Raw genomic sequence first — 16,070 nt, forward strand, 5'->3', positions numbered from 1 at the left:
CATAGATCTCATCACTTGAATACAGAGCATCTTGCCTAGAGCTTCTAATACCTAACTAGTCCTCACTTTAAAAAACTCCCCCACCAGTCTCCCGCACAGCTATCGACAAACAGTAAAAACAGAAAGTCCAGAAGCTCATTCTTCAAAGCAAGGAAATCCCACATCCCAATAGTATACTCCACACTGAAAGGAAGAAAACCCAAGCCAAGGAAACTCCAAACTCTCAGCTGAAACCAATATCTCGTCTATGACAACCAGATTCTCAGCCTGAGCCAAGGGACAGACTACACCTGTGAAGTCAAAATAACGAATCGGTACATCCTATAGGTGACATAAATGTGTGTCTTGTATATATAACTCACGGACGTGAGTAGGAGAAACCATAAGGAAAAAGCACCGGCTATAAGCAGGAGGTATTGGTAAAACAAGAGCCCTAAGCCGTCCATCCAGGAGAGCTGATGGGGCTACCTGAGGTAACAAAAGAGGATATGGTAGTAGAGTACCAGATAACAGTAGTAGGATACTAGCCAATGCAACTGAAGAGAAAAAGGAAAGCAGGGCCTGAGGCCTCAGCACAAACCCAACTGAAACTGAACCATTACCATATTGCTATATCTCTTATGTAGTCGCTTGCTCACTGAGAGATAGCATCACTAAGTAGAAGGGATGCCACTGGAGGTAGAGAGGCATAAGGGTGAGGGAAGGAATGTAGCCGTAACTTAAACCAGGTGACTAGGAGGGTATGGCCAAATCTCATCTTAAGACAGACTCCGAAGTTAGTAGCTCAGGCATTCCCCAACAGAAATCATGAAAGTAGAGAAAAGAATATCCACTACTGGCAGTACCAACTAGAAGTGAAGAGAGGAGGCTGACTGTACTAAAACTAAGTGAGCCCCTATTAGCAAGACAGGACTACTTAGAAGTCCAGATAACTCCCCCATTAAGCTAACAAGAGACACGCGAGGTAAAAGTGGGAGATGAAGGTAGAGTTAACTATACTCCTAGGCAGAAACTATCGAGGGGGCAAAGGTGAGTGAGGAGTGGCCCATGAGAGTTGACGTAGTGTTACGAAACTATATGGGAGGAAAATAGGAGCAAATGTGTATGCTGTATCAGAGGTCATATTAGGCAGTGACAACCTGATAGACTTCAGAGTGGTCTAGGCCAACCAAGATTCGTTTCTGTAGACGTAGATTGTCTAGGGAGGCTCAAATTATACACGTTTCGTTTATAACTACTAAGAATGAAGTAAAGTAGGTAAAGTAGAATAGAATTGTAAAAATAATATTATATTGTTAAGGTCTCTTCTCAGTTGCTTGATGATATCTAAAAGCTTGGGAGACACTTCGATATTTATATTCCGCGTCTGAGTGTTGGCAGACTACATCTATCTATTATACAACTATGTACCTCTCTTACATATCAGGTAATCTTTAAAGATATGAACATCTGGAGACCCTGAAAATCACTATACCGTCTCCAATAATTACAATATAGCTAACTAGAAATCATGCTGTTTCCACTAGTAATTATTCGATCATCAGAGTCTTTAGACTTATGACTTTATTCTCAAGTCGAACTGAGTTGGCCCCAATTTTCTCTGTCATTGATGAAATGATTAGTTTCTTCTGCGAGTTGTATCTGCAAAGATTGTCGTAATTGCAATCTTCCTAAGTCACCTGACTTCAAAACTCTATAACTCCATATCCAACAAACAGGTATCCTCCGAAGGACTTTCTACTAGCTAACAGGAAGCTATTCTACCAGATTAATAGATAATCTTTTGGTCAACAACACTTAGTTGCTTTAGGTAACAGGATTTCAATCTTTATTCTAGCATTGAGAATTATTCCCGCAACTATAGCTCATTCTTGAAATCAGTTATAATACTCCAACAAGTCCATTGACTTCTCTTGTAGTGTTTCTCCAAGTTCTAGACTCTTTTGGTTATTGTATAGTGGGTGCGAATATGTTAATTTCTCTTTAAGATTCTTTACCATTTGATATCAGCTCTTTGTACGAAAACGTCCTGTTACTTACAACCTAAGTCAAAAATCAATCACATCTTTAAAGCCTAGTAACTCTCTGAGTAGTTGCCGGATCTACTCTATTCTACTCCCCAAAGCTAGCCAAAGGTCCCCTCCCATATATCCTACGAACAGGATCTAGTTAGATGGACGACAGTGACGTATACAGTGTTATTCCTATACCTTTAATTCTAGTCACAGGATGCAACTGAGATTGATAAATATGATGAGAGGCAGGCCCCGTAAGGGGAGCTGAAGAGGCTGTTAGAGTCCAGAGAGTCCAATTCCGAGTAGGATTACTCTACTTAGAGTGGTTTCTAGATATCAGATCTCAGTATTCCTAACTGTTAGTTTTTTTATTTTCTTTTACTTTTAGTTTTTATGAATAATAAGGTACTGGGGTCCTACCAGCTTATGCTAAGCAGATCTAGACCTCCAGCCCACCTTGTTCTCCAGTAGCCAAAAGAAATACTGTGATTCCAGAAAGGCAAATACCAGCAGCCAGGTGCTCAATCCTCAGATCCTACGACTTGAACACGAAGAGGTCCCACCTAGAGCTACCAATACCCAACTAGTCCTCGGTTTAAAAAACTACCCTACCAGTCTTCCGTACAGCTATCTACAAACAGTAAACACAGAAAACCCAGAAACTCATTCTTTAAAGCAAGGAAATCTTTCACCCTGATAGTACACCCCCTACCAAACAGATGAAAACTCAAACCAAGGAAACCCCAAACCGTCAGCTGAAACCAATGTCTCACCTGCAATAACTAGGTTCCAGGCCTGACCAGTAAGACAGACTATGCCTGCTAAGTCGAAATAATAAAATAGATTTGCTGTATAGATGTCATAAATGTATGTCTTGTGCATATAGCTCACAGACTTGAGTAGGAGAAACCGTAAGAAAAGAGCGCCCGCTGTAAGCAGGAAGTATAAGCAAGATGAGAGAGTCAAGCTTTCCATCCAGGAGGACCAACGGGGCTATCTGAAGTAGCAAAAGAGGGTGCAGTAGTAGGGTACCAGTCAGTAGTAGTAGGATACTAAGTAATGCGACTAAAGAGGAAGAAAAAGGCAGGGCCTGAGATCCCTAGGCAAACCCAACCAAAACTAAACTGTTGCCCTGTTACCACGTCTCTCATGTAGTCTCTTGTTCTCTCAGAGATAACGTTACTTATTGGAAGCGATCCCACTAGCAGTAAGGAAGTAGAGGAGCAAGGGGAGGAAATCAACCACAACTTTAACCAGGCAACAAGGGAGGTATAGTCAAATCTTACCACAAGACAGACCCTGAAGTTACTAGACCAGACATTCCCTAATAGAGTTCATGCAAGTTGGGAGAATGACGTCTACCACTGCCACCACCAACTAGAAACAAAGAGAGAAAGTTGACCGTACTAATGCTAAGTGAGCCCCTGGGTAGAAACTGTCAAGGTGGAAGAGGGAAGTGGACAGGGTCCACGATAGCTGACCTGGTATTACCAAACAATGTGGGAGGAAAATAGGAATGATGAAGCATGTATTCCTAACTGATCTTTTTTCGCTTTTTTTTTTTTTTTTTCTGTCATCACATATTTGTTATTAAAGTACAAGTACTCGCATGCAGCGCCAGCTATAGCATAAACAAAACATGAATTCCAAAACAAACTAAACAAAAAAAATCAAACTAGTGTCTCTAAATAGTACAAACAACCCATATCATAAAGTGCAAACTGTTAAATATAATGAGAAACATTCAAACTAAATAAAAGAGAAAACCTATTACCAAGAAAATCAAATAAGAAGAACTTTCCCCCTCCTGTACTAAACAGAGAATGAAGAGTTGAATGATAGAATGGGGCCGTTTGCAGGCCGGAATGGGGAGGTGGGATCCCTAAATGCAGGCATCTCAGGGGGAAAACCAGTTGAGGTTGCAGAGATGTAGGCAGACAAGCCACATAGGAGTGCCAGTGACGACCAGAGAGGCTCTTCATTGCATAGGCTCTCAACCTCTGGGAGATTGAATTTCCTGGCTCTTTTATAAGAGGAGCAGGTGGCGATGGCATGGTGGGAAGTCTTGGGTTCTGCCTCATAACAGAGGCTAATTTCTGGGGTGTCCAAGTATTTCTAGGAGTAGTGAGTGGCCAGGTAACTCTTTCCTGATCTCTTCTGGTAGATGCGTCCAGCAATAAACTTCCCAAGTCTCTCGAAAAGGTAGGGCATCAGTCTGAGGTAATACGCATAATAGAGAGGAGGTGGGTACTATCTGGTCCAGGTATTTAGGAGAAGCTAGCTGCAGCCCTGTTTGAGGACAAGGAAAGAGGAGTCGCCTGGTGCCTCAAAAGGGAGTGGTGAAGGGAGGAGAACTGCTGATCCTGGCAGAATATGTGGGAGATATCCAATAAACTTGCCGACCTTGAGGACTATGGCATTTAGCGGAAGGTGTCATCATATAGTAGGTGTCGGTTCTGGTGCTTTCCAGTTCAGAGGCTAGTAACCTCGTATGAGGCCTATTATCAGGAGGCAATGATCCTCTAAGGAGCAATATTCTGAGGTAGAAGAGAAGGAAGACTGAAGATATGATGTGGCTTGGTTCTATTCTGGTAGGAGGCAGACTATCCAGAGTACTGCAAGGCATTAGCACTGCATAATAAGGTTTTGGATCAGTGAGAGGGCCAATTCATAAGGGAGAATGCCGGTGGAGGTCTCCGTAAAGCAGTTTGTAACCCACCTCTGAACCTGTCTCCAGAAGATAGGTAGCCGGTCCATCATAGAGGCTGAGGGTGAGAAGAGATCTGCACTGTAGAGTAGAATACATACCAGGAGGCAGGAGGCCAATCTGTAGCAAAGAAAGAGAGCTAGCTGTTTGCTGGGACTTAACAGTCTTTTAAGCATGGAGAATGCACCATTGGTTAGTGCTAGGCGCTTTGGGAAGTGGGTATTGGTTGCCTATCAGAGAGAGTAGGAGGCAGGCTCAAACCAATAGTTGAGCTATCAGATCACCCCAAAGGGGTGAAAGAGCTCGCCATGGATAGCTATGGAGAGAGTAGGTATGGGGTCCCTTTGCCAAGTGGTCAGCAAATGCAGCAGTTATGCCTTGGACACAGAGAACAAGATGCCCAGCTTTCTACTCCTCTGAGTCAACATCTTAACTAGATGCTGGAGGTGTTGGACATACCTTCTGTAGGAGTTGGAGGTTACAGTTACTGTGAAGTGATCCACATATGATAGTATCAATCCACATGGCACCGGGAAATGGAGGAAAAAGATGTAGATGACAAATAGGAACAGTGAGATGGGTGAGTCTTGTGGTTTGCCATCCTAAACTGGTCTGAAGTCCCTGGGAGAGACCTGGAAAATGAGATGGCATTACCTGTCTGTCAGAAAGGATCTGGTCTAGGAATAGAGGTTGGAGGGAAAGCTGCTGGAGTGTAGCATATAGAGAGGTTCATTGGGAGAAACATTGTCAAAATCTCGCTTGACGTTAAGGAATAGGGTGGAAGCTACAAGCTGCGGGCGTTGTAGGGTTTGGACCTCATGGGCTATTTCTAACTGGTCCTTTTTTTTTTTTTTTTTTTATAATCATTTAGTTACTTATTTAAGGTACAAGAACATCGCATGCAGCGCTAGCTATGGGGTTAAGAAAACCCCTCCACCCCAGACCAAGAGAAAACCCGTACCCCCAAGACCCTCTGGTATGGGCCCAACCACATACACTCCAAGGGTGATCAACTCAGGTGCCCAGCCCGCAGGCCTCATGACTTGAACGCAAAAGGGTCTCGCCGAGAAGCCAACCAAAAGCCCAAGAAGATTCCTCGCCTGAAAGAAAATCCCACCCACTAACTACACATAGCCAACAGGAAGGAAATCAAACAAGCTAGGCAGGAAAGTATAAGGAAAAACTCTATCCTGTAAACTACTAGACTCGTAAGGGTCACAAAGGAAATCAACAACTGCCCACTGTACCACAAGATTTGCCATTTTTTAAAGAACCACCCCCATAGTGGGCGGCTGGCGAGGAGCCCCAAGGCTGAGCGCCCCCAACCAGCTAAGCCACAGAAGTAGTACAATACCATGGCCCGCCAATCGAGAACAGAGGCCATAGTGCCAGGCCCAAGGAGTGGATGTATGGCAGAGGGGGTGCCGCCCAGTAGTAGGATGCCAGCTAAAGATCGACCACAAGCAGACAGCAGGCCGAAACCCAAGAACACCATGCGGTGGAGTGAGGAGGTAGTAGGGTACCAGCCAAGAAGAGAAGGCAGTAGGGTGCAAGCTGACGTGGCCGAAGTGAAAAGTCGAGGTAGGGCCAAACGCCCCTGTACAAACCCAACCATAGACTGAACTGCCGTATTACCATATCTCTCATGTAGTCCCTTGTTCTCCGAGAGATAGCGTCACTTAGTAGAAGGGATCCCACCAGCAGTAGGGAGGTGAAAGGGCGAGGTGAGGAAGGCAATCTAAAAACTTGAACCGTGCGACTAGGAGGGTATGGTCAAATCTCATCACAAGATAGACCCCGAAGTTACTAGCCGAGGTGTTCCCCAACGGAGATTGTACAAGGGGGAGAAGGACATCCACCACTGCCAGCGCTATCCGGAAGCGAAGAGAGGAAGCCAACCGTGCCAAAGCTAAGCGAGCCCCTATTAGTAAGACAATACTACTGGGCAAGCCCAAATAGCTCCCCCATCAAGCAGACAAGAGACAAGCGAGGCCAAAACGGGAGAGGATGAAAGAGTTAACCATGCCCCTAGGTAGGAACCATCAAGGGGACAGAGGGGAGTGGGGAGGGCCCACGATAGCTGACGTGGTATTGCCAAACTATGTGGGAGGAAAATAGGAGCGACGGAGCGTGTTCCTAACTGGTCTCTAAACCTTACTATTTATGCAAATACCTCACCCAACCCTAACCCTATGTGACTCATACCTTCATATCATCATATCCTATTACTCACAATTGTGAGTCATGTGAGATCCTCAGCTGACTCATATAAATCAACAGCACAACATACCAAAACCAATCATAATTCTTATAGGATGTCATGTATGCTAAGTGCAACACATGTGTGAGAGTTGTGACTCATAAGTATGAGTCAAGCATGAAAGTCATAACATCATATAACTCACAACTATGAGTCATCGCATAACAATAAGCATCTATGACTCGCAAGTGCAAGTCATGTGAAAACCTTTATCGCATCTCATCAATCTGCCTTGTCACAATCTTGATTGTGACAAATACTATGGTGGTCATGAGAGACCTATTGTGAAGGCCTACCAGAATAATGTAACTGGCATAGGTACAGTCAGGTTTGTTTAATAATTATATCCCAGCCCAATAACTACAACCACAACACTTAATGAATTCAACCATACAAAATATCAAGATACAAAGCCATTAAGGAATAGGTGAAAGTACATGACCTAAGCTTTAAAGAAATCCAATTACTATTTTGTATAACCTCCATCTGCATCCAAAACAGCCTGAATTCTCTCAGGCATTCTTCCTATTTAAGCATCTAATATCTCTTGGGAAATCAAATCCCACTCCTCCTTTGCTGCCTGAAATAATTCAGCAGCACTATGAAATCTTCTTTCCAATCTGGAGAATCGCTTTCTGAGGGCTCTTTTGAGTAGTGCCTAGGTGTTCTCAATAGGATTGAAATCTGGAGAGTTGGGTAGCCAAGACAGTTTTTTGTAACCATAGTCTGCCTGTAATTTTTGATATTCCTCACCACCATGCCAGGAAGCATTGTCTGCAACTTAGTAGATATTGTCAGAAGGTTTATCTAAACCTTCTATAAAAGGGGTAAGGTATAGCTGGCGGATCTCAGTTACATATTGGTAGGAATTGAGGCTAAGTCTGTCTCTTTTACTAGTTTTTTCCTCCTCTCTCCTCTTTCTCACAAGAATTAACTCAGTCCTCCTACCCTTCATTATTGTAGCATAGACATCAATGCTAGTCCTTCATGACTTAAAGCTAGGCTTCAAGTTTTTTTCTTCCAGCTCTTCACCAGCTCTTATCCTGACCTTTCTCCTAACAAGATTTGGATTATAGATAATAATGGCTCCATCAACAAAAACCACCCAATTCTATACCCCTCTCCAGTTCCTCCTTCTCTTAGCAAACTCCTTTCTCTTCTCCTTCTGTTTTTTCCTCCAAAAAGGCTTTCTCCTTGGTATCAGAAGCTTAAAACTAGCTTCTGAAATGACCTGGTCAATAGTAGTCTTGCCAAGACCAATATTTGTTTTTTGGGTAATTTCACATAGCACTAAATAAGGCTCGGCATTGATAATAACCTCTACTGCTCTTCTTTTAGTATTGGTAATCTTGGTGGATTGGCCTTGCTTGAAAGTATAATGAGTATCTCTATCTCTTATCTTGGCTCTAGTGACTACCTTTTGAATAGTAGTCTTTGCTATTTTATTATATCTCATATCTGCATGCTTATACAAGGCAAAAGTTTCTTTATTCCAATTATCTTTTGCTCAGGTAGAGTAAGGAGGAGCCATAGTTGCCAGTGGCATGAGGAGGTGATGGTGTTGTGTGATTACCGGCAGTGGTATAATTATTAAACGGACATGACTCTACTCCATTAAGGATCTTGTTTTAAGTATTGCTTTAATACTTAGTTTGTTTAAAGTATCGTTTGATACTTGGTTTTATTTTATGTTTTATTTTAAGTATTGTTTTAATACTTAAATACTTTTACTAAAGTGTATTACTTAATACCTTTAATTAGTTTCATTCATGCTAGACATAAACTAATTTGTATATTTAAAGACAGTCTGTTTCCACAATGGAAAAGGCAGACTTTGACAAACTATCACGAATGTATCTTGGCAAGGAAAAGGTTTTTCACACAATGCATAATTATAAGTCATAGGTATGTTATGGTTTTACGCATATGATACATTTGGGTCATATGATGTTATGGGTTGATAAGTTTCACACATGACTCAAATATGAGTCATGGGAAATGTGCCTGGTGAATATGCCTTGCAAGTGTGCCTTGCAGATATGCCTTACACATATGATTTATATTTAGTACATGACCTCATTATGAGGTCATGGGTTTTGCCCATGTGACTCATTCGAGTCATATGACTTATTTATTACATTATGATTGGTTTATGAGTTTTCATACATGACCTTACTACGAGGTCATGGGTTTTGAGCATGTGACCAATTCGGTCATATGACTAGTTTGTTATGATTTGATTTCACACATGTGACCACTTTAGGTCACGTGACTACGGGCGGGAAGAACAATATATAAGGAGGCCAGTATAGCTGAGGAGGATAGGTTCTTCATGCTTTGTTCTAATTACTTTTCCTACTTATTACTTTAACGAATATAAAACACCATTATGATCTTTATCTTTATTGTAACCTTTATCGTTACACCAAGAAAAGCTCTTCACGAAGAAGAGTTAGAGAAAGCTTACGATAGGTGTTCCTGATAGAAGACAATGGTCTTGTACTATCGATAATGTAGGCAGAGGCCTAGTGCTATCGTAGGACTAAGGAAAGAAACAGGAAAAGAAGAGAAGTATCGTTCTCCATCGCCAAGAACTAACTATCTGAGGAGGGATCATTACACAGACAGTATTTCAATAAAATTGATTAAACAGTTACTACTTTGTTCCTCAGTCTACCTTGAAGCCTTCTTTAGTTCTCAGCTCTCCCCTCCTCTCTAGTAGAACAAGCCACCTGCCAATTATCATACCTTCAACCGATAACATGATTAGCACCTTGCAAACATGTTACAGATACCCTCTAGGCAGGAGATGTGAACCTTAATCCTGGAGGTAAAAATACCGCATTATTGTGGAATGGATACTTTAGACATGTTAGCAATCCAACAACTGTCCACCAGCAGTCTATGATGTTACTTGATGGTCGATTGAAGGGACTATGAACTGTTTAATAAGAACATGGGTTGTGGTCGGAAGGTCAGAAATTTCTTACATAGTACTACATTGCAAAAGATAAGCCAGGAGAGAAAAAACTCAATCCAGCTTGCAAGAATGGTAGTAATTTGAACTGTTGTGTATGTAGACCACTCCCACTACAACCAGACTTCCAGGTACAGAAGTATAAATTGCAGGAAACTCTGGAGGCAATTGGCTATTAAGTCATATTATATCCTACATTCCACTTCAAGTTAAATATTATTGAGTAGTTTTAGGGTCAGGCTAAAGTATATACACAAGTACATTGTGAATACACATTTCGGTCTTTAGTGAGAACAGTACCTGAGGCACTTGTCCAGGTTCCTGATGTGCTCATCTGGAAATATTACCAGTGGACACTCAGGATAATGGATGCATATCAACATGATATAGTGTATGGTTCAGAAGATTTCAAGAGGCATGTATATACATAATACTCTTCACATCATTGAATAGCCGAGTCTGAAGTTCATGTATCATAGATTACTATCAGTCATGCAAAAAAATGATATCAGCTTATAATAATATTCCCCGACTGTATGTATTAAGATATTATATTATTAATATACAATCATGCCTCTAGGTGTTAGGGCTTTTGTAACTTCTGAGGCAAGATAACAAATTTAGGTATTACAGTTGCCGTCGCAGTCAAAATTGTCACACTTTTGGTTGTAAAACTGGTGTAGAAACTAGGCTTCCGGAACCATACTTCGAGTATGATCTGGTACTTGGGTATGATACTGGTATGATACAGTCATAAGAAGGGTGATAGGAGGGTGCTAACAGTGTGGTGGGCCTGATCGGTTAGTTCCAATTGTGGCTTTCAAGGTTGCACTCGCTTAGTCAGTACAAGCCACAAGAACCCTCACGTGATAACCGCGGGGGTCTCATTGCTCGGACTTGCGTCTTGGGCCGCTAGAACTCAACTCGTCATCACATCTTCGTGCCCCTCAGCTTGTCCCCTCTCACCCATTCCGAACTCCTACGACCCGAACACAAGATTCCCGGAGAATGGCTCCCGGTGTTGACGATCCTAGAATATCTGCCCAAGAGGTTTGCCCCCCGTCTCGCTGGTCGGAGTCGGTATTTGGATCTAATTGTGCAGGCTTTCGCTATCAACGCAGCTGCTGTAACAAGGAACTATGGGGTGGGTTTATCCACTTCCGGGGTTTTGTTGGGCCTTTGGGTTGATAAGTTGTTTAGGTAAACCCGAGGATCAATTACAACACTGTTGCTGGTGTTAATGGACCATTGGTTATTCTAGGTAATGTTGCCCAATCTCCTGCATCAACGACTTCTGTGACTTTATTGAAATAATAGCCCTCGCTTGTAACAAAAGCCATGAAGCTTTCTTCGCTTTTTGTTGTAATTTGCTAATCCGGATCTTTGCCAAGATAACGTCAAATTTCCACGTTATAATGAGGTATGAACTTTAATATTACTGGACATTGGGATCCCATCACTGACATCGTCCTAAACTAGATTGTTAACCTTACTCTCCCTGATGGGACTAAGCGTGCTGGCCAAGTTCTAGAAGTTCGTGGAAGCAGAGCCATTGTTCAGGTTTGGATTCCGCAAGATATAAGACGCGATTGACGTAATTTGCTAATAAACTACCTCAATAGGTTTTCGAGGGCACTCCGGGCATCGACGTTCGTAAGACGACTGTAGAGTTCACCGGCCAAAATCTTAAAATTCCAGTGTCGGAAGATATGTTGGGCCGTATCTTCGATGGATCCGGTAGGGCTATTGATAAAGGGCCTAAGGTTTTTGCAGAGGATTATTTGGACATCAACGGGTCCCCTATCAACCCCTACTCACGCGTGTACCCCGAAGAAATGATTTCCACCGGAATCAGTGCTATTGATACTATGAACTCTGTTGGCAAGTCAATCGTTTTCAGGGCATGGGTGCCTGAGGATGATAAAGCTAACATCTGCCCTCAGCCCGTGGTCAAAAAATCCCCATCTTCTCAGCCGCTGGCCTTCCCCACAACGAAATTGCTGCGCAGATTTGCCGTCAAGCCGGTTTGGTGAAAGGACCTAGCAAGGGTATTCATGACGATCACGAAGAGAATTTCTCGATTGTCTTTGCCGCCATGGGTGTCAACTTGGAAACCAGTCGGTTCTTCACCCGTGATTTCGAGGAGAACGGCTCATTAGAGAGGGTCACACTTTTCTTGAACTTGGCGAATGATCCAACGTATGCTACCCAGTGCAGAGAATTAACAGGAGTAACACTAACATTCCAACAGGATTGAGCGTATCATCACCCCCAGGTTGGCCTTGACTACGGCGGAATACTTTGCATACCAATTGGAGAAGCACGTCTTGGTGATTCTCACAGATCTTTCAGCTTATTGTGATGCCCTCCGTGAGGTTTCTGCAGCCCGCGAGGAAGTGCCAGGTCGTCGTGGATACCCAGGTTACATGTACACGGATTTGTCTACCATCTATGAGCGAGCTGGGCGTGTGGAAGGAAGAAATGGATCAATTACCCAAATTCCTATCCTTACTATGCCTAACGATGGTTAGAATACCCCCCATTTCCTTCTCCAGAACGACTGCTGATCATCGCTAGATATTACTCACCCAATTCCTGATCTAACTGGATACATTACTGAAGGCCAGATCTTCGTCGACCGACAGCTCCACAATCGTGGTATATACCCTCCTATCAACGTTCTCCCCTCCCTATCGCGTCTCATGAAATCCGCCATTGGTGAGGGTATGACTCGTGAGGACCATGGTGACGTTTCCAACCAACTGTACGCCAAATATGCTATCGGGCGTGATGCGGCGGCAATGAAGGCTGTCGTCGGAGAGGAAGCTCTTTCAGCCGAAGACAAGCTTTCCTTGGAATTTTTGGAGAAGTTTGAAAGAAGTTTTATCGCGCAAGGCGCTTATGAGTCCAGAACCATCTTTGAGAGTCTGGACCTTGCTTGGAGTTTACTACGAATTTACCCCAAAGAACTCCTTAATAGAATCCCCGCCAAGATCATTAACGAATACTACCAGCGAAGCACAAGTGATAGGAAAGGCAAGGGCAAGGCGAGGGAGGGGGGCAAGGATACTAGGGATAATTCCCGGGAGGATGCTCCCAAGCAACCGCCGCAAGAAGAGAACTTGATTGAGACTTGATCGGTTTGATTAAAGTTAAGGCTGTGGCGCTTGCGGCGCGCTTGTGATTTAGTTGCTTCTCGTACCTTCTTCCCCTTCTGCTTAGTTTTTTTCCACCAAGATACTGCATGGAACCCAAACTTGAAGCATATGTAGGATCCAACGATTTTGGTGAAAATGATATGTGTCAGCCGGTGTACTGTACAGTACCCGGAGGATCTGTTTTGATTCAAGGCACAGACACAGACCAAGGGGCTTGATAGTTTCCTTTTTGAGATTTACCTTAGTCCTATCGGTATTTTGGGGGGGAGAGAAAATACGGGCGGGTGTTTGGCGCCAGTACGATAGTAAGTAAATCTTGATTCAAAACGGCGGCGCGATCTGGAAAGGAGTTTGTTTAGGCCTTCACGATCTGATCAGGGTAGTGAGAAGAAGAAAAAACTCCCAAACAAGCAAGCATGTTCAGGTTATCACAAAAATGGTACCATAATTGCCATAGTGGAAATCAAATGAAGATGCAAGAATGCTAGTCTACCGGTACTCGTACAAGTAGTCGGGGTTGAGGCGACAGGTCACAACCAAAGCCATCACTCTGCGCCGCTTGTGCCTTACCGTTTAGCTGTAGGCCTCGATTTAAAAACATGAATTAATACGCCGTGATTTCAGACTTTACAGAAAAATGGGGTCCGAAATCACTCAATGCGCGTTCTCAAATAAAAAGTCACCGCGCACCAGGTGCCTCCCAATCCTAGCACTCCTGGATGAAGTAGGAACCGATCAATCAAGATTATGCAGGTAATGTAGCCCCACTAACTTGGCCCCCCCTCCCCGTGTAAAGGCGAATACGAGATGGCTTTTGTGCCTGTAGTTTCTGCCATCGCTCTGAAGTCCCACTGTTAATCCCACCCCACAAGTCTAGAGGCCTTAATTCCGGCTCCCGCAGAACAATCTGTTGTGATGTGGCGGGGATTAGGTGAGGCATCCCGATAACCGTATGTGACTGTCTAGAATGAAATAGGGTGGATGGAATGGGATGTCCAGTGTGTAATGGAGTAGTGGAATGGAATGTTGGATAGAATTTGGTGGACGGAATGCAAGAGATCAAGCGGATCTCTTATTCATTAAGGGGGTGTTTGGCACGCCGTTGTTTGAAATAATCTTGATTTCAGAACATGTTTTCTACACATGTGTACAGTACAAACAACCAGTAAGTATTGTTTGAACACATGAGTGTGCCAAACAGTATTATTGTTTCTACATGTGTTTTTAAAATAATATTTTGTAAACCTCATAGTAATCATTGTAGTAAATTGTGATATTATTCCAACACATATGTTCAAACGTACAAACAATGCTGTGCCAAACACACCCCACTTGTTATTGCAACACATGATTTGGCCCAAAACATGTTTTTGAAATCAAGATTATTTCAAACAACGGCGTGCCAAACACCGCCTAAAACTCGTTTCTCCAAAATCATTGGGCAATTTCACGAGTGACGTCTTATGAGTACTGGGGCCCCTGCAAGGCCCGAAAAAGTTGATGAAAGCCCTCCTGTCGTATCCAGGAGATTTTCGGGCGGGGCTTGGCTCACGCAACTGGTGCGAGTTTCGCTGTGTTTAGTGGAGCTCTGGGGGGAGTTGGGGGAAAGTAATAGTATGATGTATCATAGCATGGTATGGTACTGTACGGTACTGTACGAGGGGGGGGAAAGAAGTAGTGCGACACAGTAGCAACCGCTTCCCACAAGATCGCAACTCTACTCCCAACCCCCATCACTACAATACTCACTATATCCCCCACCATCTGCCAAACCATTTCAGAAAAGCACTATAAGGGTAAAGAGAACCCGCAGAAGTGAGCGTAAGTAGTTTAATTAAATGAATATGTACATAAAGTTGAAATAATAATAAAATTAAATGATTTAGTGATTAGTCCACTAAATCTTGAGCGGCGGCCATCGTTGACAAAGAAGCGACAGCGCTTCGAGCGGGAAACCACGCGTGATGACCGGATCCGTATTATTGCTCTCCAAGAAATAGTGGAGTGGTCTTTCAGAAAGATAGCTGCCGAATTGGAGGAAAAAATAGGCCTTAAAGTTCACCATAGTACCTGTACTTGCATCTATCAACAGTATTGGGAAACAGGTAGTCCTTCCAACTACCAGCGAACAGGAAGACCTCCAATCTTCTAGGAGTCTGATCTACTTCATCTAAAGTCTTTTATTAAAGAAAATAAAAGAAATAGAAGACTCTCTTGAGAGGATATTAAAGAAGAGAAGGGATTAAAGGCATTATCCAGGACAATTGGGAAGGCAGCTAAGAGTCTTAATTTAAATAAAAGAAAACCACGCAAGAAGTAAGTACTTTAATGAAGATTCAAGTGTTTACATAACTAAAAGATATTTTAGATAGGGATTGTGTCCTAAAAATATACCAATTAGATTTGGTTGGTGTATGAGAAAAAGAGCTTGGAAACTAAGAGACTGGTCCAGAATCATATGGACTGATGAAACCTCATTCTCTACAGCTGGATTTGGGTAGAGAGGATGGGTGATAAGAGAACCTTCTGAGGAATATGATCAAGATTACATTGATGAGGTCTGGGAGTCAGGAAGGGAGACAGTTATGGTATGGGGAGCCTTTTGTGGGAATTTGAGGTCAAAGCTAGTGGTAGTACCAGGAAAGGTTAAAGTGGATTCTTATGAGTATACTAAGTATATTCTGGATCCAGTTTTAATTCCTTTCTGGCATGAGTGTTGTAAGAGATTTGGTTGGACTAGGGTTGTTGAAGATAGTGCACCAGGGCATAAAGGGTAGGTTCTACCTCCTTATAATTATTGTATTTTCTGTTTTTTGATATATAAATACTTACTTAAGAATATAATCTAACTACTGGTTTAATCACAGATATTCTACAAAGTATAGAAAAAGGAATGGAGTGGATATATTGCTCTGGCCACCACAGTCACCAGACCTGAACTTAATTGAAAATA

At 42.8% G+C, this 16,070-nt stretch overlaps 2 protein-coding genes; both read left to right on the forward strand.

The window, feature by feature from the left end:
- The first annotated feature begins 10,890 nt into the window (after nt 1-10,890).
- Nucleotides 10,891-12,047, forward strand: GSTUM_00010992001 (uncharacterized protein). XM_002841637.2 has 7 exons: nt 10,891-11,009; nt 11,062-11,103; nt 11,160-11,220; nt 11,351-11,379; nt 11,439-11,519; nt 11,582-11,836; nt 11,903-12,047. The coding sequence occupies exons 1-7, from the start codon at nt 10,968-10,970 to the stop codon at nt 11,990-11,992; spliced, it is 600 nt and encodes a 199-aa protein (XP_002841683.1). The 5' UTR covers nt 10,891-10,967; the 3' UTR covers nt 11,993-12,047.
- A 7-nt stretch (nt 12,048-12,054) lies between these two features.
- Nucleotides 12,055-13,215, forward strand: GSTUM_00010993001 (uncharacterized protein; the record flags this gene model as incomplete). XM_002841638.2 has 3 exons in its annotated part: nt 12,055-12,158; nt 12,211-12,485; nt 12,537-13,215. The coding sequence occupies 3 exons, from the start codon at nt 12,055-12,057 to the stop codon at nt 13,094-13,096; spliced, it is 939 nt and encodes a 312-aa protein (XP_002841684.1). The 3' UTR covers nt 13,097-13,215.
- Between the last annotated feature and the right edge of the window lie 2,855 nt (nt 13,216-16,070).

Source organism: Tuber melanosporum (assembly GCF_000151645.1).
Source record: "Tuber melanosporum whole genome shotgun sequence assembly, scaffold_79, strain Mel28".
In the NCBI taxonomy this organism is placed as follows: Eukaryota; Fungi; Ascomycota; class Pezizomycetes; order Pezizales; family Tuberaceae; genus Tuber; species Tuber melanosporum.

What these genes read in the sequence shown, in the direction of transcription:
- GSTUM_00010992001 (XM_002841637.2), top strand. Translation starts at nt 10,968, where the DNA reads ATGGCTCCCGGTGTTGACGATCCTAGAATATCTGCCCAAGAG. An exon ending in TGGACCATTGGTTATTCTAG is followed by an intron (nt 11,221 to 11,350) that starts GTAATGTTGCCC and finishes ATCTTTGCCAAG; the next exon opens with ATAACGTCAAATTTCCACGT. An exon ending in AATTTCCACGTTATAATGAG is followed by an intron (nt 11,380 to 11,438) that starts GTATGAACTTTA and finishes GTCCTAAACTAG; the next exon opens with ATTGTTAACCTTACTCTCCC.